At 37.9% G+C, this 25,544-nt stretch overlaps 1 protein-coding gene across 3 annotated transcripts in view; it reads right to left on the bottom strand.

Annotated features, from left to right (window-relative positions):
• Positions 1–17,635, bottom strand: part of HMGCLL1 (3-hydroxy-3-methylglutaryl-CoA lyase like 1) — a 76,638-nt gene extending 59,003 nt beyond the window's left edge. The window contains exon 1 of one of the 3 annotated variants that reach the window (XM_071741697.1): positions 17,345–17,635. In XM_071741697.1, the coding sequence (XP_071597798.1) occupies positions 17,345–17,461 (117 nt within the window). In that variant the 5' untranslated portion in view covers positions 17,462–17,635. The remainder of the gene's footprint in view (positions 1–17,344) is intronic. The other 2 variants (XM_071741696.1, XM_071741698.1) reach the window with 2 other exon arrangements.
• Positions 17,636–25,544: the final 7,909 nt, after the last annotated feature.

Below are 25,544 nucleotides of genomic sequence, written 5' to 3'. Positions count from 1 at the left end.
TATATACTTGGCAAACTTCCTGAGAAGAAAAAAAGAGATTCCTTGCATTCTTGGGAAGCCTTCTGATCACAATGTCACACTTACAGAATGTTTGGACATGACCTGAAACACAATTGAAGAAGTCACTTGAGCCACCCATCACACTCTGTGCCAGGATTAATGCCCTCTGTATTCACTAGGCAAGCTTCAAATTCAGAGAACAGACTGAAGCATTTTTGAGAAGTTAAGCAGTTTAAACAAGCCTCTTAATTATCTGAATGGCATTAGACCTTAAGCAGGACTTGGGCTTTTTTAACTGAGGGATCGAGTTCAGGGAACTCTAACTGGAGCATTCCAAATGTGCACTATCCCCTTGGGTAAAAAAAATGATTTTCAGAACCAACAATTAAGACAAACATAGAGAATGTTGACACATTCAAATATGTCATTAAATGGTCTACAGATAATAAATATAAAATACAAATAGAAATTGAAAAATAAAAATATTTTTTATATATTTTAAGAGCATAAAAAATGAACTTTACAGAAATACACAAGCACTTAGACACTAAACATGTAAGGTAAATCATTTTGTTTCAGAAAAAAATATTGACTAAATTGCATTCTATGTAGTATTTTTTTATGTAACAAATATAAAATGTAAATATGGTAGGGACTTAGGGGTGACTGCTTATTGAATTACATAGTGGCTCTGTTAAAAAGTAATGTTTGAAATATCAAAAAGGAAATAGTTGACATAAAAGACCAAGAGCCTGGAAAATTTGTTTTTTCCATGTATCAAGCCTTGCCAACGGAGAACTAAAAGCATACAAAACCACAAAAAATGCCTTCCTCAAAACAGAATGCAGCCAAAGAGTCTTTTTTAAAAAAATTAGAAAAAGGAAAACCATACCATTCAGCCCCTGACACCGAATGCCAAATTTCTGTATGGAAACATATTTCCTGATCTATAAATAGCTGAAAATTCACGTTTATTAGAGAAAATCCTAGTAACCTGTAATTATAGCAGAATAATCCTCTTAACATAACCATAAATCTAATAAAATTAAAGAAACACCCTTTTTCAAGCTCTCACTCCTTCACTATTTCTGGTAAATGTGCTGAGGTTCCTTCAGCCTTCTGATTTTCATTCCATGCAGCTCATTCGTGTGGACACTAACAGCACTGCCAAATATTCCCTGGAGATGCTCAAAAAGGAAAGGACCAAAAAGTAAGGGGGAAGAATCTGGAGATTCAGGTCTTTTCCATCTTCCTAACCAAGCAGATGAAGCTCTGCTTTCCTTTTCCACAAGGTGGTGTTCTGGCACAGAGGACAGTTGAGCAAAGGTAGATGCATCTTGTACAAGCAAGAATTATTGAGGAGAGAAGTTCTAACCATGGATCAACAGGGAAGGCACAATAATTCCATGTGTGTAAGTGCAGTGACATGGGCAAACGCCTCAAAACTGGGAGAAGGCTCTGAGATTAATATGATTGCTGGAAGGAGAACAAAGAGAACATGGTCAATCTTTTGAACACACAGATGGGTCTAAACTTCACGAGACACAGAGGAAATAAACAGGATGAAATTTAAAACCTAGTCCATAAGTGAATACTGATTGAAGGGTTATTGCAGAGACAACTTTATATAGTTCACAGTACTGGAAGACAGAAAACATATTTATTACCAAGTTAACCATGGGGAAAATGAGGAAGATTCACTTATGGGATATAAATACCACTTACAAACAATCAGGAAACAGTGGGACACAACTGATTAATATCCCTCATTAAAGATAAACTGAGTATTTGTCCTGGAACTTCTGCCATATGCTGCTGACGTGACCAATGGAAATATAGCAGCCAGGAATAGGCCATGACTAATAAAACCACTCATCAGTTTTCAATAAGTAAATTTTTCTTTTATATCATTGTAGATCTATGACCTGAACGATAACACAGAAATGCTACAAACAAAGCAACTGAAAGTGCTTTACAGAAAAGGTCTGAAATTTAAAAACCCATACTAGAGAAATTAATATTATACATTTCAATAAAATCAATAACACAATGTTTAAAACATATTGTATCTGATGATGCCTGACTAATTAAAATTTTTGCATATTGTCCTTTACAAATTCTATCGTGCTTATTTCCCAATCATAATAATTTTAACACCCCCCCCCCCAAAAAAAATGCTTTTTGTAAAAGAGAAGACAGAGAGTACCTGAGTAAAGAGTTTTATAGAAAAGGACTGGGATATTAAAATTAATAACAAACAAACTAAACACGAGTCAGTAACATCATCCTATGCTATAGATAAAACACTGGCTTGCCACTAAATGAGTACAAATATTGTGTCTAGTTTTGGGCAAAAAAATAATTTTAATAATTTCTTTTTAATCACAATAAAAAAATCTAATCCTACTTCAAACAATAGTTAAATCAACTGGAGATCAATAGGAAAGTAAAATGTAAAATAAAAGTAAAACATCACAGAATTAAATTAATTAAATGCAGAGTTAACTTACATGGTACAAACTAAAAGATCATGGAGGTCAAAAGGGATCTCTGAAGATCATCTAGTTCAACAACTCCTGCTCATAGCAGGGTAAATTAAAGCAAGTTGCCCAGAGCCATGTTCAGTTGGACTTGAACATGTCCAAGGATGGAGACTTCTGGGCTGTGGTTCAAGTTTTGACCACCCTCAGCAAATCTCATAGTGATCTTTAAATGGAATTTATTCTACTTCAGTTTGTGCCCATTGACTCCAGTCCTGTCAGTGACTTTGTGTTCTTTATTGACCCCACTAAGTATTGGTACATATTGGTAAGATCCCTCTGAGCCTTCCTTTCTAGCATTAGAAGCCCTAGCATGTCTACTGTTATTTCCATTAATCGATTTATGAAAATGGTACCAGGCAACTGAGCAGAGCTCCTAAATGGCTCCTCCATGCAGATGTCTAAATTAGGTATGCTAGATGTCTAAATTTCCACTGCAGCTGAATGACACAAAAAATAATTAAGGTCACCCTAAGGCTCACACCTAGCTGCTGCTGATCTCAATCACCAGGTTTGTAAAACTGCTTGGGGAATGAAAGCTAATTCAAAAGAGAACAGGTTTCTTGTGTATTTTACAATGTACAATGTGTGCCTACCCTGTAAGTACACATCCACATACCCCAGGAGTTTCAAACAGCACGACACAACCATGCTTAGCCATCTGAGTCCTGTCCTGCATCTGCACTGCCTATCACAGGAACTTCAGCTGCTCTAGACACCTACTTATGTGTGAACTCAGACATCTTAATCCCAGACATCTGCTTCAAATGAACTATACATCGTCTAATGAGCTATCAAGACAAATCAAAGGAACTTCAAGTTCCTTCAAGAGCCTGGTATTTTTTTGCATTTTTGCATTCTTTTTGTCATTCTAAAATCAGTTTTCACACTTCCTTGCTTACAAGATTACAAGTCCATCCTGCCACATTTCCTCTTTGCCACTGAAGTCTTCAATGAAAAACTGGAATAAAGATGAATATATGAGAGGAATTATCAGCTTTGTAGCTGATAATTTCAGCTGAAAACACTGCCTCTGCAACTGATGCCTTACATATCAACAATTTTCCAGGTATATGAAAGGTAACATGTAGCACATGGATATTTAAGCAGCATCCAATGAAGAGGATTCTAATTCATGTTTCAGAGCATCTATTCAGAGCAACTGGCCTGATTTCTGTTCTTCTGCCCAAGCTATGCATTAGAAGCAATTCAGATCAACTGAATTCTTGCCTCCTTGTTTTCCCATAACTCCTCTGTAGTCAAAGGACTGACATTGATCCAGACCTTGACCAAGGGACTGACTTTCCAGTTTGAGTTTGGGCCTCTCTCATCAGTATGGACATGTGTGATTGTCACTGGGCTGGGTAGTCCATGCTGATTTACCATCACTGGACCAAATCCTGACCCTGACTCACTGCCCTGCACTCCCCACTTGAACCTTGGACCTCCCTTATCATCACAAACTTGCCTATTGACCTGTAGTCCTGCTTGAACCTGGCTACCACCTCTAGGCCTACCCTACTCACCTCACATAGCTACTGAGGGACGGGTGACCTGCCAGCCCTGTTACCACTGCCAGCTCCCTTAGGGAGCTGTTGGCCCTCACTGCTCCCTGAAAAGCAAACTGAGAGAAATTTTATCCCAAATTTTATTGCAATATCTGACAATTGCTTGCTGACATTCAGTTCATATAAATACACTCTAGCATTTCTTCACCCCAGGCGTAGATCGTAGATTCTGTGAGCAGAATGCAGCCTATTTCTCCCTCTCTTTGCCCATTTCTACCAGATTTACCTACAAAGAAAGTGCAGTAGTTGATAATGGCAGTGTAAGCAGAAGCTTTGCTGATGGAGACCAGTAATAATACATACTTCAGATCACAGCAGCAGCAACTAAGTCTGAATGCTAGTGCTCTGTACACCAACTTTCTCTGATTCTGCTGGATCTCCGATCCTCTCATCCAGTGGAGGCTACAGATGTTAGATGCTATGAGAGTAATCCCAAAGGATAATGTTTTTGTCAAGCAATAAACAAGGGTTTGACACAAAAAAATACCCCAAAATCTGACAGTAAAAAATATGCAAGTACCACTCCACTCATAAGTGAGAAAGCTGAGGCATGGTATAGAGTTGTGCTAAATGACTTAGTGCAGGTGTACCAAGTGTACAACTGATTTCACAGAACAGTATCACCCAGGTCTTAGCAAAATGTAACATGACATAACAAACAAAATAAGCAACTACCTTCTATGTAAAAGGACATTTCTTTCAGGCTAAACACAAAATAGCACACTTTCCAAGAGTTACAGAGTTAATAAATCAATATAATTTCTGTCTGCAGGAGTCTAACTGAGGGAATAAGAGAAGGAATTCCTCACTTCTCAGGCTACTTTTCTTTATACTAGATCAGAAGAGTTCAAATCTCACATACTTCATGCGAGACACCTGCTGAATATTGTTTTCTATGATTTGCAGTTTACCCTTTTGCTGACAGTGGAGACACAAACAAAACCTGCAGCTGCCTCCAACACACAACTTCCCTCATATAACCAATTCAGGTGAACTTGCCTTGAACTATGAAAACACACAAACAGAAACCCTGCCTCTTGACACTTTCTTTAATTGAAATGGTAGTCATATATTTGAATACTGTTTGGAGGTGTCTACTTTCATTTTTATTTTAAAAGCACTAGAATAAGCTCTAATAATTTACTTATCTTTAAATACACGAGAGGATGGCAGTTGCTTTTTGCTGTACTTTTTTTCATAGCACATCAAAGACTAATGTGATGTGCATTCTTAGACTATTTCTCACTCCTCCATTCCATGAACAACTGCTGAGCTCAGAAGTAATAAACAAGCTTCAAGAGTTCTCTCTCTCTCTCTTTTTTTTTTTTTTTTTTTTTTTTTTTTTTTTTTTTTTTAAATCCTGTTGTGGGTTTTGCATATGTTCTGAGACTACTACTCTTAGTCAAACAAATTACATGGTTTACCATACTGACCATGCAAAACTATTCTCCTGTATTTTATAGTCTTCTTGGTTTCTTCATAAACTAGATTTTCTTCTTGATGTCTCCATTACTTGAAGACAACACAAAAATATAACTATTTCTTCCAAGAATGAAAAGCGACAATGAACTAATACAGTGGCTAGGTGTTTCTCCCAGTAGCAATGCATAAAACCACAAATTATGGATTTCTAGCCTTTATTCTTTGCCTTCAGTTCTGATTATATCCTTGTTTTGTAACTTTTCATATGTTGCTTTCAACCCCCAAAACTGTGCAAAGCACAGATACAGTGAAATGACAGAACACAACCAGTGGTTATATCGCAGGTACACAGTAATTGCTGTGCTGGATAGAAAATGAAGAAAAGTTGCATTTTTCACTTTACATAGTGGAAAAGAGCAAAATCTATTTAAAGATCATCCACTCAAAATATAAATATTCATGAAGAAACATACATAATATTATTACATACAATGCAATTACTAGTATTATTTCAAATATTAGGAATTAATATTATAGGAAAGTATAGACATAAATATGAACATTCTAGATTTATCATTAATTTACATATTTTTCTTGAGTTTTAAACATATTGCTCAAATATTTTGATATTCCATTTTTAAAAAAAGCCAGTAGAAGTATATTGGAAAATGTGTCCAAAAATTATGATGTGAAGATATTTACAGTCCCCTGAAGGCCTTTAACTTTAGTAAGCAGAGGTAAGAAATGTGAAAACTTCATGAACTGCATGAAGTTACTCATTTTAATTTGTGATTATCAAAATCATGCCAGTCCATGCTACATTCTAACAGTACTGCCAAGGACAACTTGTCACCTGCCAGTAGAGTAGCACAAACAACTCTGGTGGTCATGCCTTAAAATTTGCTGAATACGAACTCCAGTGGATCACAAAATTCCACAGGCAGATGCAAGCTATCGAAACTGCTGTTCTGATAGCCCTGCAAAAAGGAAATCTCAGAAACTGGGAAATTTATGCCTCACAGACAGCTCTAAGAGTGATTGCAAACCATGTCCAATTCTCTTCCATGATGTTGGATACTCTGACAAAAAAAATTGTAGTATTACAGGACAAACACTCAGAAGGATAAAACCAAGTCCAAAGACTGTTAATGATCTTAGAAAACAAAGAAAACCCTCCTTCAATATTAATGTTAGTTTTTTACATAAAACTACTTCCTGTCTGACAGAAGAAAAAAACAGACCAAATCTGTCAAATAACTGTCTCCTGGATAAGTCTGAACTTTCTGAATTATCACTGATGATTTGACTTACTGTCTTCTAAAAAACATGTTGCTATTTTCAGTAAATGAAGAGCACATGGAATCACAGGGATTTGAATAAAAGTGTGAATTGCAGCTAATTACTTCATGCAACAAAAAAGCAGACATATGCTGTAGTCCCAGATAATTTTTGATAAATTGCAAAATAATTATGAAGAGGATGTATTACTAGAGTCAGGTGGTAGCAGAGGCATAGACAGCCACAGTTAGACTTGTGTTACAATGGAACAATGGAATCATTAATAATAAATGGTACTAGAGACCTCTTGTTAATAAGAGACCAATACAGTCACTTTAGCAAAAATTAAAAATGTATTTTCAGGACATGGTGCATACATTACCTTTTCTTATTTCCCTAAATGCTTCCCTTGGCTAATAAGCAGCATTTCTCCACTAACCAGGTTAATTTGCAGCCAACTCACTGTCATCCAGATTCCCATCTTGGTTAAAGCCTGGAAAAGCAATTATACTTTGCCATCTGGGCTGGATGAGAAGCATACAGAGAACTGAGATCAACAGAATACTGATGACACTCCAGCCAAAACCTCCCACACTTTCCTTTACAATTATTTATGGTAATAGTATTATGGTGTGTATGGTGTTTTACAGGCAAGACTGAAGACAGAATTTTAGAAGAGAGAAACAGTGGTGTTTTTCCACACACACTGAAAAAGCAGAGACATGATCACCCTTAAAAGACCAACATGTGAAAGTAATTTGCCCTTTACAATGCTCTGGGATATCAATGGGGAGAAAAGTTAATATAGCCAGCCCATCTACTCTATCAGATAAGTCTCTTTAAATACATTATTGTCAATAAAAGTGTGTTATGCATATATCTTTAAGAACTCAAGTAAAAAGCTGGATAGAAATCAACTATTCTCAATTATTATTGTCATCAAAATCACCTTCTTGTGTCAAAGGCAGTGCCTAAAAGATCAAGAAAATCTTTAATTCAAGTACAGCTGGCCCACAACTATGTTTTCCATAGTTCTCTTCCCAAAAATCACTGATAAAAATGACAGTAGTTTAATATTTATTTAGCCACTTTGGCAACTCATCCTTCATGAGAATTTCAAATTCATAAAGCTCTTTAGAACAATAAAATCTGCAGTGTTACCTTAATAATTTTCCCATAGTAGGGAAGAAATCATGGTATCTTGAATGCTACAACATTCTTGATAATATAAAAATGCTACATTTTCACAATGGAAACAGTCAAATGTGAGCATATTTAAAGAACATAGTTTTCTGCCCATTTAACTGCTAATAACTAGAGTTGTTAAAAATTCTCCTTTTATAAAATTTTAAAAAAAAACATAATGCCTTATTTTTAATTATCACTTTCATGAGCTTATTAAAAAGTCCTTATATCATAATGATATGTCACAGCTTCTGATTAATAGATGCCATTTCCAGTTTACTATATTAGATTTAGCATATTCTAATCATGCAAAACTGAAAATTGTGGAGTGGAGGAAGAAGAAAGTGGACTGACACTGTTGAAATTACAAGAAAGACAAAAACAAAGTGGGATCATTTAGTTTCAGACTATTTGAGATGACTAAAGGTTGCCATGGCAAAAAGAATTATGAGACTTCCTAAATTTTTATTGCTTCCACTACTAAATTTCACAAATTTAGGAAGATTTTTTCTCAGTGTCCATATATCAGATAATAAATTGTATAACAGATGAGGAAGAAATTTCTGCTGTTGTAAAACTGCTAATAAAACCAGTGGGTCAGTTTAAGCTAAGCATGAAACAAATAAATAAATAAAATCTAAAAGTATTATCACAAACTGTACTTTCATTTTGCTGCGACACATAATCTTAACCAAAGAATTGTTCTAAACTCTGGTGATAGAGAATATACTTAGGAATTAAGTGACAAACCAGCCATATTATTCACTAAGCTCAAAATGTCCTGAAATGTTCATGTCAGAATGCCAGTGGACTTTAAGACATTTGAACTTAACTAACTACAATGTGTAACTACACATGAATGCCTACAGGTGTGCTAGGTATATATACCTAAATATATAAAGTCAATTTACATATTCATATATAATGTTTTAAGGTTCCCTTAATACAGCATGAGGGATGAAGGACCTGTGCCTTTTTTGGCACCTGGAAGCAAAGCTTAAACAGCATCAGCAATGAAGCACGACCAGCTGAACTGAGCCATTTCTCAGTACTATACTTCAGCAACTGCCCCAAGCATTATGAAACAACTTATCTGAACAATAAGGGCACAAGCCAGATGGATAATTACAGCCAACTACTGCATTTGAGATGCATCCCACTTAAATACTCACTACTGAGCCAGAAGGTACAGGTCTCTCTTATACTCTGGTTAGTACCTGCCAACCCTACAAGCAATCTCAGCTAACTTAGGGCATCTCACATGGTACCAGACAAGTGTGCTTAACCAACTGAATCAAGTCCTAGGCAGGGAGACAAAACACAATCCTGAATCACCAGCTGACTTCCCTCTGCATAGCCAAGAGCCAGGTGGTGTAGTACCTTAACTTTCCATCATCTTCATACCACTCAGGGCCAAGGAGTGAGACACATCAGGCCCAAGGAACTTGTCCACCCTCTCTTCTTTCCCCAACAAATTCTTTGTGTAAGCTGTTTTGCTTTATATGAAGCCAATATATAGTTCATTTCAAATTATGTTCCCAGGCTTTTAAAAATTCAGCTGTGATCAGCTGTGGATTCTGTTAAATCTTTTCCCTAATCCCAGTGTTCCACATGATATACCTTCATCACTTACATTGCTCCCCCATTTCTCACATACTAACACCTATATTTAATCTCATCTTAACTACTTGCATTAAAAGTAGACCCTAAAGCCACATACAGTACCTTTCCAGATGCTGCTGTGGAATTATTTCCCTATGGGTTTCATCTAACATTCCACCAGTGTCCTCTAATGCTTCAGTCCACACATCTCATGCATTCAAAGCCTTTAAGTTTTTTTTTATCCAAGAAACTCATAAACTAACACCTTTATTTCCATACAAAACAGCTAACATCTGTGGACAAAAAAAAGTCAAACAAAGAAGAAATGTCTACCCAGCAGAGTTTTTTACCAATGCACCTTTTAGCAGTCTTTACATGTAATAAATCTGGGCTTTTTTGTCGTAAGAGCTGTTGAGAATCGCTCTCATAAGTATATTTAATCCAAATAACAAATTTAAATGTAATATAATGGAGAAACGTTCACTCATTCACACCAAACCACAAAATAAATCCCCATTTAACAAGGGAACTATTTTTAAAAGTATCAGCTATAACAATGTTATGACAGTAACTATAATCTACTTATTAACTGCATCATCTTTTGCAATATTAGAACTTTGGTCACAAACTACTATCAAAATCTTCACTGTCCATTATTCTGTATAACCCAGTAATAGTCTGAAAAGTCATGAGCTGATTACTTCCAACACTAACACTTTACGACTAAAAAAGAAACCTTATAAAACTATTCCTGAAATGTAAATCATGCATTTATCAGTTTTCTGATTCCTTCTGAGTGCAAGATCAGAAGACCAGATATTCAGGTGAAAGAAAAGGCTGTATCTGATTCATAACCTCATATTTAATAAACTATTTGTGAAAACTTATGTAAAATCAACATACTACAAAATAGAAAAAGTTTAATCTCCACTGCACTACGTAAAGCATGCACCACATTTTGACATTTCTGCCCCAAAAGGACTTTACATTAATATAGTGGTAATAAAATATTTCCCTTTTGCTGGAAAGCAAGAATGCTGAATTAGCTTTCCTGGTACTTAGCACTGTATGACAGCTTGATTTTGATCATGGAGCTACAGGCCTCATATTACATGCTCTTATCTCAGAAATTCCAGATCAGCCAATAAAGCAACCTTTTCAGAGTTCCAATATCCTGCTGAGTTTCTCTATGTGACAGAAAATGGCAGGATTAGACAGCCAGAGAGAACCTTTCCCTATAGATTTGTGCCTGATAGCTTTTTATTCTCATTCTTTAAATTTTTCTGTTCCACTGTTTTCTGAAATTCATTAATAGATGAGCCTTACTGAGCTTGTAGTATTTTGTTACACTGTGTGTTAAGGTCCACATATGTATTACCATGTGCACTGGCACACACTGTAAGGTGGTACACATTCCCCAGTAAGTTCCCAATACCACATGCCTTCTTTAATACACATTTCTTTCATACTTCATTTATGATTTTAAATATACATTTGGGGGAAAAGAAGAATGTTAAAGAAAATATTTCACCTCTGTTAAATGAATGATAGAGCTAAACAATAGAAGCACATGCAGCCTTAAGTACTAAATAACTACTTTTCTGAAGTCCCACACAGCTTCTTTAAACAGAACTCCTTCCACATTTAACACATCAAAGGATTTCAATAATCTTCAATTCCTAAAATTTCAGAAAATCATCACCATTGTTAAACGCCTCAAATATTTATGTTGTGAAAGAGCAGAGGGTGACAGGAACTCATTTTAACTTTATCTCCAGACTGTGCCTACACTGCACCACTTTCTCAATGCATAATATTCACATAGAAACTGAAATTTGAACACACACTTTCATAAACAAGTTAATCTTTCAACAGAGATGAGGCAAGAACTGGAGATAACTTCCTCCTCTGAAACACCAAAAAATTCCTATCATTAAAACTGAGAGAAAATAAGTCTTACTTCATTCTAGGTACCAGCGTTCCACCTTTAAGCCAAGTCTAAATGAAAAAAAAATAACTTGTGATCCAAGCCACTTTGCAGGCAACTGTTAGTACTATTTATTAGTCACCTTATCAGACACTTCAAAGATACAAAATTCCTGTAGTCTTACAAGGCACTTGTGAGATTTCTTTACCCTAACTAGAAACTACAAGATCCACAAACTGTAAATAAAATCCTTCTTAAAACCTGATATAAAGATAACATTCCCATTTATTTCAATAGGAATTAAATTCGGATCTAGTTGATCTTAGACAAGTCATTTATCTTCACTCTCATCTAAGCCAATGAGAAAGTTAATTAAGAGGAATGATCTCAAGATGTATGAATTTTAAAATGATGATTTGATATATGGGGTGTCTGAAATTAATCTTTTTCCTTGAGCTGGCAAGAGAGGAAATGAACATCACTGTGCCCATATGTAGGCTTTGAAGGAGGTGGAGGTGGGACAAGTCAAAAACAGGATCTCAGCAAAAAACAGATGTTGGGGCTGAGTAGAAATTTCCTGTGTGTTTTTTTTAATTCCCAAATTTGCAAAGCAAGATCTGTGAAATCCTTTACAACATTTCCAGCTGTACTATAAAGTTAGGCATATTAGGTTAGGCATTAGTAAGAAATTCTTTAATTTGAGGGTGGTAAGACACTGGAACAGGTTGTCCAAGGAAGCTGTGGCTGCCCCCTCCCTGGAAGTGTTCAAGACCAGGCTGGATGGGGCCCTGAGCAATCAGGTCTAGTGGGAGGTGTTGCTGCCCATGCAGGGGGGCTGGAAGCTGATGATCTTTAAGGTCCCTTCTAACCCAAACCATTCTATGATTCTATGAAAGTTCTAACCCCACATAATAATCCCAATGTAGGATAAATCTGTATCAACTAAAAAGGTCCTGTTACCCTTCTACTGTTTCCAGTCCAGTGGCATGGAGTACTACAAGTCAGTGACTCTGGTGACTCCAGCAACTTTAGGTCAAACTTCAGACTCTTAACAGACTCTTAACTGCTAACATCCTATTTGGCACCTTTAGCAAAGCAGTGACTTAGCCTTTTGGGACTTGCTCTATTCTACATTTTATACAGCAATGCTCTTGAACATAAAGAATACCTGGCTGAAAAAAAATGGCATGAGTTTACTGACTGGATCGCATAAAATGGAACCTCCTCTTGATTAAATAAAATTTTGGAAAGAGACGAGCACTGAACTCTCTCTTCTCAAGTTAAATTCAGTGGGATTGTAGTTCTGTGTTTTATTTACTACCTCCAGTGCCAGCATGTGCTAAATGCTATTTATAAATTATAATTAATTTATAATTTATAATTTATTCTACTTTATTTTTTATATTAATATTTATAATGTTGCATGCTTTACATCTTGCAAACATTAAAAAAAAAAACAACCCACAAATGTTGCTCAGGAATCTACAGCAAAACAAAAAAAGTCCCATTCTTGTGATGCATTCATCAAGAAAAAGATCCATCTACTCAATTATATATTGACAAGACTTCCCCACACAGAGAAATATGGGCTTTTAAATCATGAATTTATGTATCTTAAATTACTTTAAAGACAATATAAATTCTATATACCTTGGGAGTTCAGGATGAAAACACAGAAGAATGGTGGGTAAGGAGAGAAAAGAAACCCAAGGATACAAGATCTTTGTCCCATCCAATTAATGTGCTTGATCTATATGGATTTCATTAAGTCTCTTTAAATACTGTCATCCCTTCAAAAAGTCAAGAAACAGGAATTCTGCATATAGAGTTCAGGACATCTAGCTTCTTTTTTCTCTATGCGCTTTATTTATTTGCACTTTATTCAGCAAACAGAAAAAAAAAGTAAATGATTATATATTTCTTGCATATTGTAGTTATCATGATAAAAATACAACTACAATATTGTTGACAGCAAATTTTTATATTACTTCTAAACTAAATAAATTAAATAGAAAATTAAAATAATCCAAACAGTTATTTAAAGAAAGCCTGCAAGTGTGAATTTGTTCCTGGAATATATAATTATGTGAAGATAAAAAGAATATAAAATATAGTCTGTCTCAAATCACTTGCTCTGAGGTGTAGCTAAAAGATTCAAATAAAACAGACATGCCTTATCCTCTAAGGTATCATAATACCATATGCCTCATCTTTTATGATGTAATTTGAAACAAAAATCAACCATCAAATACATGAGTTGGTTAAGACAAATACACATAGTTGTCATATGGACTGTGGTTTTCACTTTTTTCCTTGAGTTTCCTTAAATCTGAGAGGTTTCTAGCATATGTTTAAAATGTGTACATTGAAAAATACAGCAAATAAAGTCTGCAAAATGAAGACAGTTGTGTCCAGCTGGTGATCCAAGAGTGTCGTGCAGTGAGGGGATAAGGGAATCTCAAACTGTGTGGTTTAGGTTTGGATATTTAGACATGTAGTATATAAACCATTGCAACCCAGGCACTGAAACATAAGTTATCTGCCTAAACTAGAGGATCCAATATTTTGCTCGTTATTATACATATTTATCATGTAGAATTTGTGTTCCTCTCCAGTTGGAAACTGGAGTTACACTGGAGACAACTCCGCAGTGTTGCCTCCAAAAGAGACCATCATGTACACTGCTCTTTCCAATGACAACATTCAGAACAACTGTTAATAATTCTGTGTACTGTATCCCACATGACAGCCTAAATCTGTGTCTGAAATCCTACAGGATAACATACCACACATTAGCATTTTTTTAGATAGATCTATGCCTCTTAGAATCACAGTTACATCCATCAGAGCAAGAGACTGGGGTTTTATTTTTGGCTTATTTTTGCTTTCCTTGTGGTAGATTTAGGCAGTCCTCACAAAACTGTGTAACACTTAATGTACTCTAAATACACCACACCTCTTACTACAAGTAGCTAATGGCACATTAAACCACAATGGTCTAAGAGAAAGATGTTTATCACAGAGCTATGTTTAACCAAGCCACTAACCTCTTGTACAGCAGAGTAGGATGCATTGATTTAAGGTGTCAAAAGATTAATATTCACATTCTGATCTTAGCTAATTCTATTTCTTCCAAACTATTGTAAGCCGTGGAATGTAATGAAAAACTGGATTTGGAATTGTCTCTATTTGACATCATTTAAGTACCTAGTCCTTTCTTCCTTATTATATAAAATTTAAAAGTTCTTAAGGATCCAATAATTTTCACTACTATGGAGACCATATCATGTAATCCATTTTCTAAACATAAATCAGACAGGTTATTGACCCTTATTATTTTGATTTAAGTTGTTGAAGAATGTCACCAGTTGATTCTTAGCCTTTTGACTTCTACTCCATATTTAATATGAAGACAGGTTATAAGCATTTGTTTGTGCAACATATTCCTTTATTTTAAACATCAATTTTCTCTTCTTCCCTCCCTGACTCCCTGTTCTCCTTGTCTTAACACTAGGTGTCAAAGAACCAATGTCACGTTGTGTTTCATCACCATTTTCCTGATCATTCCAGTGGTGCAAGACCTACCTTGTCCCAGCTGGAATTCAATTCCTTGAACATGACTAACCAAATCTGAACGAGCCTTAGCCTTTTGCAATGGCACTAACATTTCCCTGTTTGACCAGAAATACTTGATCTGACATATACAAGGACTTAATTTGATTTTTTTTAACAGCTGTATTATTGTATCAGTAGCTCATTGTTCTCCTATGATTTGTGAGTATTTCAAGGTTCTTCTCTTTTTCAATTGCTTCTAAGTGATAATGTCACAATTTCTAGTTTGGGTTATTAGTCTACTACTCTCAAAGTACCTAGTCATTCTGTACCCTAGAAATTAATCTCAATGTTTTACACCACTTCTTTAGCAATTCAGATCTTCCCTGTGGTGTGCGTATTTCTAATGCATTAAAATTCCATTGAAACCTGTGTGAAAAAAGCACTGTCTGTAGGATGAGACCAATGTCAGTTGCTCTCAGACCACCTTTCTTCCCAGCCAGAGGGTTCCTGCTAAGCCAGAGGACAACCATCAACAGTGCTGACTATTTTTTTACTAGACTCATTTTTACTAGACTAGGTATTTTTTACCTATCGCAAGAAGTCTAAATAAAAGTGAAATAGACATTAGCAAATTCTACTAACAAATAGTAGAAAATTCTCTACTTTCTACCTAGCCATTGGCCCAATTAGCTTCTATTTTCACCTTTTCAAATATCTTTGCTCCTCAAGCAAGTCAATGTTTTGAAGTCAAATACAGTTGTAAAAATACTACAGTATTATTGGCTAAATAAAACAGGAGTAATGAAACGTTTTTCCACTTTTACAGAAATAACAGAAGGAATTCTGTTTGGTTTTTTTCCCTAAAACTCAATACTGGGTAGACACTATTCTCAGGGAATTTCGACAGGTGGAAGCTACATGGAGTTCAGCTATACAAAGCTCTGTGTTCACAACAGCATTGTTTTGAGTACTTCATTTATGTAGCTTTTCAGGTATTATGCCCAGATCCTCTGAAGCAAAATTACAATGCTGCCAGCTTTCATGGCACTCAGAATATTGTATTTTTCATTATTTCCTGACCTCTGAAATTACATTGCTACTGAAAAATTGAAGAAGTACCCCCAGTATATCTGAAAGGTGTAGGAAAAAGGAGAAGCAAAGAACAAAAAACTGCTTTTTTTTTTTTTAAAGACAGGATTTTAAAGCTAATTTTGTTCTAAATGTTTATTTTTATGTTTGAAGCACTGATTACTGGAGTCAGACTCAGAATGAATGACAGTTCAGACACAATATGCTCCAACAATTGTCTTGTTATCACAAAGGCAATGCCACGCTCGAAATTGAGTACTTCATATTACATTTTCCTTAAATGTCCTTCCACACTGACGCAGCTTCTCCCTTAAAGCAAATGGCAGCTTTCCCTTTCCTTCAATTCTTTTCTTCCAAAGACATGGTTGAGAGTCGTGGCCTACGGACATCATTTGGCTGGCCACCTGGCCCCACATCCCTCCTGATCTAACTTCCTCTTCCTCTCACTTTTCTCCAGCTACCCTCCACAAATCTTGGTGAAAGACAGGAGAGCAAGCAAACATTTTCACTCATCCCTCCATGACAACCCCCTCAATCCTCTGCTCACCCCAAGCCACAGGGAAAATACAGCTGCTCCAGAGGAGCTGACTCTGTCACTGCACCCTTGCAGCTGCTGCCACTCTCTACCCGATGGGCCCACCACACTCCACTTCGAGAAATACAAACTCGGGGGAGCAAGGGTGACACCGCGGCCTTGCCAAAATATCTGTCATCCTACAACTTTACTTTTCACACAGTGGATATACTGTGTGAAACTCAGTGGGCAACTCAGATAAGTGGATTTCTTTAACGCTGCCTCCTCCCAGCCCCCAGCGCCACTGGAGCTGCCCACCTCAGTGTGCACTACTCGGCAGCACACCACCCATCCGCTGAAATAGTGTCCGGGAAAGGCCCAGCGGCACCTGGGGGTAAGAGAAGCAGCCACGCCTCCACGCAAACCCTTGCACCTGGCAGTGGCCGGCGCGAAGACTCCCAGCTCTGGCAGGGAATGGGGCGAAACGGCAGAGCAAGCATCAGGGACGCAGAGTACGTGCGTCAGGGGGCGAGGCAGCGGCGAAGGGGCGGCGGCGAGGGGGCGGAGGCCCTCGGAGCCCGGCGGGCCCCGACCTCCCTCTGGCGGCGGCCGCTCCTGGGCAGGGCCGACACCATCGCATCCCTTCACCCCCGCCCGGCGATACCTGCCCGGCGTGCGGAGCCGCAGGCGGCGGCGCGGCCGGCTCCCCGATCCACAGCTGCTCCTTGAGGAGGTGCTGGTAGCTGAGGCAGTGCTTCAGTGCTGACGGCACCGTGCCCATGGCGCGGCGCCGGGGAGCTCCGTCGGGCGCCCGGCAGCCAGCCGCAGGCCTGGCGCAACCTCCCGGCCAGGAGGGGCCCCGCCAGCCCCGCGCCCGCCGCAGCCCCCGCAGCCGCCTCTGGCTGCAGCCCGGCCCCGAGCAGCGCCTGTGATTGGCGGACGGCGGCACCCCCGCCGCGCCCCCTCCCAGAGCTGCTGCGGCAACCGCCGCCTCTGCCCGCCGGCCGCCGCCACCGGACGCGGGGGAGCTCGGAGGCGGCGGGGAGCGGCCCGCACGGAGAGCGTCGCGGGGCCGCAGCCTCTCCTCGCCGCCTCCTTTTCACCTTCCCGGACGCTTGTGCTGAGCGCTGGCTGCTCGCGTTTGGTGCGGGCTCGGCCGGCACCGCCTCAGTCTGCCACTGCGGGAGGAGAGGGAGGAGAAGACCCCGAGGAGGCTCCGGGACCCAGCGGGCCCAGAGCCCGGGGGAGGCTCAAGCATAGGGACGGCAGCCGTCCCGCCCCTGAGCCCGCACGGCCTTGGGAAATTGGGGTCACTCGTTTCAAAGCTTTGAAAGCTTGAGAGAGAGGAGCGAGGAGAAGGGACGGGGCTGCTGCGAGACCAAGCCCGCTTGCCCTGTGTGGGATCCTGGGGCTGCACAAAAGATGCGGAATAAAACCCGCCGTGGTCACTCCGCCGTTCAGGTGGCAGAGACTACTCGCACGCTTGCATTTACGCCGTTCATTCGGGTAGCAGAAACTTTGAAAGTAGCAAATTGAGTACTTTGGGCGTTTTAACAGCGCTCTCAGAAGCATCAGGTTATATTTTGTCATCTCCTTCGGCTTTCATTGTGTCAGCCAGCTTTACACCCTCAAGTGAAATACCGTATGCATTGGAAATTGTGGATGGTTCATTTTCCGGGGTAATGGGGATTTCTTGTTGAATTCACGACCTTCCCCTGTCATTTTCTGCAAAAGGTTACCAGATTTGCACCCATCTCCCTGTTTCGGTCACTTACTGATAGACACGATGCTCTCAAATCACCTTTTTGCTGTTTTACATTACAAACTGTTTTTTGCATCCAAAGCCTTCCTGTTTCTGAGTGCCATTGTAAACCAAATCTGCGTGCTTATTCATTTGCTGTGATTTTTTTTTTTTTCTTTTTCAAGGGTAATAGCTTCAGAAAAAAAATATTTACAATTTATTTTAAAATACTGCTAGTGGGCATCTCTGCAATTTTAAATTTGGCCACAGAAAATTGCCAGGGGTTTCTCTACTGTCTACAGTCTGAGGCAGGATGTATTCTGCCTTCTTCCAGTAAAATATTTGTGTATTCAAACTTCTTATATTTTCACAGTTGCAAAATCCACTAAATTTCCATTAAGTTCTGACTCTGAATACTTATTTTAGTCTTGTTACCTGTTCAGGTAGGGATAAATTGAGGAAAGACTATCCATAATAGCAAGCCTTTCTGTTTTTTTCTCCCAACGGGAGGCAGTTTATCTATGATATGGTACACATGAAGAGAAAAGCACTTTACTGAGGTACATAATTTTGTTTTGCACTTTTCTATACATTTTTACAGTGCACAATTTGACACAAACTTCTTGAAAACAGTGTGCCACTGGATATGCTGAAAAGGAGCATCTTTAACTGAAATCGTAGAGTTGTTGGGCAGCCAGTATATATCAGACATAGATTATAAAGTAAATCCCAATAATCTGAGTTCTCATGCAAAATACCCCTCATTGCTTTTTCTGTTGCACCTCTCATGCTCCCTGAAATCAAAATTTGTTTTTCACCCTTCATTTAGCAGTGAATTTTTCAACTAGTGCTTCTAATTCCATGAACCCAGATGCTTCAAAAGCAAGAGACATATAAATAAAATGCAGTCATCTGAAACTCCCCTTCTGGGGGGAAGAAATGATAATTTATCTTTTGAAAAAGCACTGTGTGTCAAAAGCTTTAGAGCTAGATCAAATTGTTACTTCTAAACAAATGGGACAGCACAATGTAAAAGTAGCTCCAGGAAGAGTGCATTTTAGGCAGCCATAATCATGCTGCTCTCTGTTCTTTGCTTGCAGGGTCTAAAAACTTAGTCCACCCCACTTTGTGAGTTAATCTGAAGGTAAATTTGGTACAATATGCTGTTTAACCTTGCCTACTTTCAGTGGTAGTACCAGTATATTTACTGATTTAAGCTTTTGCAAAATCATGTAAAGAATAATGAGGACTTGTGGTAGATCTTTCTGCAGCAGGATACAGGCCTCTCATGATCTGGACCTTTACATGCCCTGTGCTGTTCCTTATTTTGATTCCTTATGTTTTTTCAACAGTATTTGGCATTTTGGAACAACTCCACTTCACTAGAACACATGGAAGGACTCAGATATGTTAGTGCTACATCAGACTAGCGAATAGAAATTTCTCATGACTGACTTTTGGCTTTCCATCTGTCTCATAAAATTATGTAACCTTCTGATACTCCTCTGAATCTATCATTGTCGCTGGCTCACACTGTATTCTGGTCAAAGGTTTTAAAATGCTTATTAAAAGGAATGTTTTCAATAAAAGGAATAATCTCTCATAAGAGTCATGCCACCATACCTAAGAGATGGGGAGAAGAAGCAAATTTATGTAATATTCAGAGAAACTTCAGCTATTACCATGAGAGATGTTTCTGTCCCCATGCAATTACACAGGTAATTGGCCATCAGATCATTAGGAGTGGAAACCAAGCTGCTGGATTTCCTGCAGTGTAACACAAAACTTTGGCCAAGAGAGGCATGGTAAAGCATCTAAAAGAAAATAAGAAAGTTGTTTAAAGAGTGATTTGATGACAGCAAGAAAGACAGAATCAGAAGCAAGGGAACTATTCATACTGCTGATAATCATAAGAGCCAAACTGGCAAGCAGCCAAGGTGCCTACTAGGCAAGGATCAAAGACACATATGGTGGGTCTCAAACAACAAATAAGCCATAGAATTCTGGCAAGCATTGCAGGGATAATATGCTCCAGCCCTGACAAAGAAGATGAGGGCTAAAGGAAAAACAATGGGGCTACCAATAGTGGGTCATACCTCAGGGAAAGCAAAGCTTTCATCATTTCAGTTTTATTGGAGAAAAATGCAGATAACTTCTCACATATGGTAGGTCTGGTTGATCTAAATTGATGGGAAGTGTAACACAATGTTAAAAAAGGTTCTCTACAGTTGTGGCAGTAAATCAGTGTTCCATTAGCAGAAGCATCATTCAGAGACAGCATTCTTCAGAGAGTTAGTAATAGATTTACTTTGCCAAAGTAAGACTACACTCCAGGTGATAGACACCTGGTGTTTGAAACAGACTCAAGAAGAAAGTCCAAGTACGTTTTGCCAGATGTTGGATCCTGTTCTTTTCTATTCATTCACTCATTCAATCAGATGGCAGGGTTTTTTTGCCAACTAGTTTACAATGTAAACACAAACAAAACAACTGAACATTTTAATTTCATTCTCATAGTAATAGACAGTATTAAATAGACAAAGAAGGAAATTCTGTGAGCCTAGGCCTAGATTCGTGCAGCAGTTATGCAACTATACACAGAGTCATAAAAGAAAGGGATGTACTATAAGGAGTGTTAATTTAAAATGTTTATGAAGGACACTACCTTTTCACTGGTGAGAATGGTACTTTGCAGCCCTTTGGGTGGTTTCCAAAGTGCCAGTAGTACATAGCTACATATAATTGTTATGAGGCATAGCAGAGACAGCAGAGAATTGTAGCAGAAAGTGTTTATTTATGAACTTTTTATTTATTTATGAATTTTTTATTTATGAATTTTATATTTGCAATTTGAGGCATTTCCATAAATGACAAAAATGCTGATGAACCAAACGTGTTTCCTGTCTGACTCCATCTTTTAGGCTGTAAGTTCTTCATCACAGTCACCTGACCTCCCACTCAACATTATAGGAGGAGAAAGGACCCAATTCCTGAATGGAAGTATTTTGCCTACTATTACACAGACTATGTTTCCATAGATGCAGTTAGTATCTCCCTCTCATCTCCACTCAGTCTTTTCTGCCAATAAATACTGACGTGATTTCTTATAAGGATTATAAGATGTAATATGCAGCAACCTCTGATTTCCTCTCTCCCTTTGTGTTACCAAGAGCCAGCAAAATGGGATTGTCAGGAGGACCAGTTTTCTTGCTCTTCCAGCAGACAACCCTTGTACATCACTTAGTACAAAGAAAAGCCATAAACCATTTTTAAGAAATATTTACTGAAATAGGAGATACTGGGACAATTTTTCTACTATATCCATTTCTGCTCAAGTACAGAACATTTATCAGAGTTTAACCAAAACAGCACAAAATAACCACCTGACAAGTACACCTGCACCGTGTTCTGGGGACAGTGCTTTCCAAACAGGAAAAAGGAGTTAAAGTCCTGCATCTTTTCTGTGTTCTCTTAGGGAGCAATTCTTCCAATTTATTTTAAACATGTATTTTAGAATGAAATTAGCCATATTCTAATCTAAGCATTTGTCTCCCTGCTGACAATAACAAGGCTGGGGTAACTACTCAGGTGTAGATAGGTGCAGTAGCTACATTTACTCAGATGAGTTCCATACCTGCTCGTATTATTAAATCCATAACATTGTCACTTCGTTCAGCTCTATATGTGATTTCTACCTGTGCAGACAGGGAAATATTCATATGTAATGAATATAACTTAGCAAACTGGTTGCTGACTTCAGAGAAAAAGTCACCAGGGAAACTAGAAATGGGCTGAAAGGGAAGGTAGAAATAGAAGGCACAAATACCAATATATTATCTCATTGTATACTGCAGAAAATTTTTATCTGTTAAAAGCTATGTGGCAATAGCTTTGAGGCAGGTAGATAAAGAGATAACTAGACAGTGTGTTCATCCAGGCTAACAGAGCTTGATGCATGTTCAGCATTTAGGAGGTGGAAGAAGATAGAGTACACCTGGAGTGTTTCTGGGAAGCCCAGGTAATCAAGGGAAATGCATATTTAGGCAATGAAGTCACAAAAAAAAGAGAGACTGATTAGTTGTTACCCTGCTTGTTAGTGATTTTATTATAAACTATAGGATTTAATATAGTAATATCTAATGTGCAATTGCTTTATTTAATTTTTTTCCAGAAAGTGAAAATTAGACATTATCTACTAAAAGCACAAATGTACGTAGAATATATGAATACAAAAGTTAGATTTCTCTGTTCTTTCTGGTTTTATTCTTCTGTTATTAAGTTAATGAACAAAAAATATTCTGTGGGCATTCCAAGAGCAAATGTTTGCTTTGTTTTGGAGTGGGTTTTTTTTTAGGCATTTGCCATATAATTATATTTTTTAAATTACTCAACTGCTATGTCCCTGGTGTTAAATTATTCCAGAGCAATTGTAATGGTTTAAATTCAAGTAGAGAGACCCATCTATCACTAGAATTTTTCTTTTTCTTCTGACACCAGTATTAGCCAACCTAGGAGCAAAAATAAATGGAGAAGATATCTTCTGGTGCACTTTCCTCATTTGGCAACCAAACAGTAAAAAGAGGTAAAGGCAGAGGTATTACTGAACAGACCAAGCAAAGTTTATTTTTTCTCACAAAGTGTCTGATTATTCAAGGTTGTTTGCTTGTGTTTAATATGACAGTTTGATGTTTTCCAATTTAGTACATATCATGTTGCCTAAATAATGCTTAATTAAAATGCATATCCACAACAACTGAATGCAGTTGTTAAATTATCAACAAAACAAAAACATTTGGACAATTCAATATTAAATAATGAAAAATAAATTGAAATAGTGGGTAATGTGAAATAAAAACAAAAATCACATGGACCATAATACAAAATAATCTGATATCATCAATTAAATATGTGCATCATATATTTCTTCCATTTCTCTTTGTTTTTAACTTCAGAGTCACATTGCAATTTTCAGTTGTGTCCTGTGATCTAAAATACTCTTTGGTAGCATGCATAAATTAGGACAAAGGATTGTGGCTTTCTGGCTTGAGTAGCAAAGACCTCAACCAAGCACTTGTGTAACTCTAGAGGAAAGGCTGACATGGGAAATACTGGAATGGAACAGACATTCAGAGGTTCCCATTTCAGCACACTGGTAACACTACCACAATAAAGTAAAACACTTGGAGAAAGTCTAGCTTTTTGACATCATCATTCTCTTTGTTACTAATACAAGATGTAATTACATAAAAATGTAATGTGCACTACCTCATGTTACAGTTGCAATAATAAGCACTTTGAGTCCACAGCATCTCAAACAAAAATGTATCTGTAGGTTTCATCTGGGTCATGGCAGGGGATCAATAATACTTTTGAATTAAAATACTGATGCTGTATTGTGAAGCAGAACACATTATTTTTGTTATATTTAAGAACCCATAGTGCTTCCTAGGCGCTACCTTGTGAAAGATAATAAATATTCTTTTTCACAACAAGAATGTATTTTGCAGTATCAAGCATTTCACGCTACCCTTAGTGATTCCTTTCTGCAATTAAAAACACAATTCACCTCCAAAGCAGCTGTTTGTATAGCAGGATAAGAAGAGGTTTGTTTCACACAGTAGACTTCCAGGTTTAATTTCAGCTCATAGAATTATATGACAAAACAAGAATTAGCAAAATTTTGAAGGAAATCTGCAATTTTCTCATATTTCTGATTACAGAGAGTGGCTTTCAAATGTGATCCCAGTGAGTGGGCCAGTTTGGAGGGGATGCAGCTGGGATAGGGGATATTCCACACCACATGGCACTTCTCAGTAATAAAAGCTGGAGAAAGAAGAAGGAAGCAGGTTGATACTGAAGAGTTATGGTGCTTGTCTTCCAAGTAACAGTTATGCATGATGAAGCTCAGTTTTCCTGGGAATGGCTGAACACCTGCTTCTCAATAGGAAGTAGTGAGATAATTCCTCATTATGTTGAGCACACAGATTTGCTTTACCTTATTAACTGTCTTTATCTCAAACTAAGTTCTCATACTTTTACCCTTGTGATTCTCACCTCCATTTCAGAGGGAGTGAGTGGCTGTATGGGGCCTACCAGACTTAACCCACAACAAACCTGTACAACACTATCTGCATGAGACTGCAGAGAATTAAAATAAGTATGGACCTTATTAATCAAACCTCATAATTTAGGCCTTTAAATTAGTCATTGCAGCATTTATGAGCCTCTAGAGACATTTAGCCTGCCTAAGATGCATTTTTATGCAGTCAGTGAAGAAAGGATAGGTGTCCGTGTCAACTTTAGGGGCTTATTTGGATCAGCTGTGGTACAGACTTGCTTCTCTACTGTGATGAAGGAAGTTTAGGTGTCTCTTCTATGCAATGCAGTATGTCTACATGTGGAACAGGTAACCCCTGAAGTTTGACCATTGGGAAACATCAAGCACAGAGAAATAGCCATGAAGTTTCTGAGTCAGAATTCGAGAAGCCTTCAGAGCGTTGAACCGACACTTCCCATTTCCTAGGAGAGAATCCTAAATGCCAAACCAAATGTTGACACTGGATCACTGTACAGCCAGGAATTTGAGTAATAAGGAATTAAAAACAATGCAGAGAGTATTTTCTTTAAATTCTATAGTAATGCATTGGTGTTAGAGTTATGACTTTTCTTTGACCTTTAAGTATTACTGGTCCTAGTGCAGAAACATGCTTAAAGATCTAAGGACACGATCTTGAGGACAAGAGGTAAATAGACCTTTGGTCTTAAAACTATTCTGTATTGTTGTTGTACAAAGTTTTCTTCCTCTCCTACAAATACAGAACTCCCATTAAATTTTTTGAGGTGTATCATACCATGTTAAGGAACATAATTTGACCCAATGCCTGAATTACTATAAATCAGATTTGTAATTCAGAGTTCAAGAGGAGAGCTTTCAAAGACGTAAGGTACCATAGTGTTAATGGCTGTAGTCTGAGTTCTTATACTTCTCTTGCCATGAGCCTTTCAAAGGACAAGAGAGAAGGGCGACAGATCACCATGGGTCACCAGAAGACCCAGCATGGACAGGAGAGGCCACAGAGGTAGTAGAATTGTTCCAGTGTGTGATAGCCAGGAAGAGAAGCTT

This window comes from Heliangelus exortis, chromosome 3 (genome assembly GCF_036169615.1).
Source record: "Heliangelus exortis chromosome 3, bHelExo1.hap1, whole genome shotgun sequence".
Lineage (NCBI taxonomy): Eukaryota > Metazoa > Chordata > Aves > Apodiformes > Trochilidae > Heliangelus > Heliangelus exortis.
The sequence above is the reverse complement of the archived record's forward strand: the minus strand, read 5'-3'. Positions and strand labels throughout refer to the sequence as shown.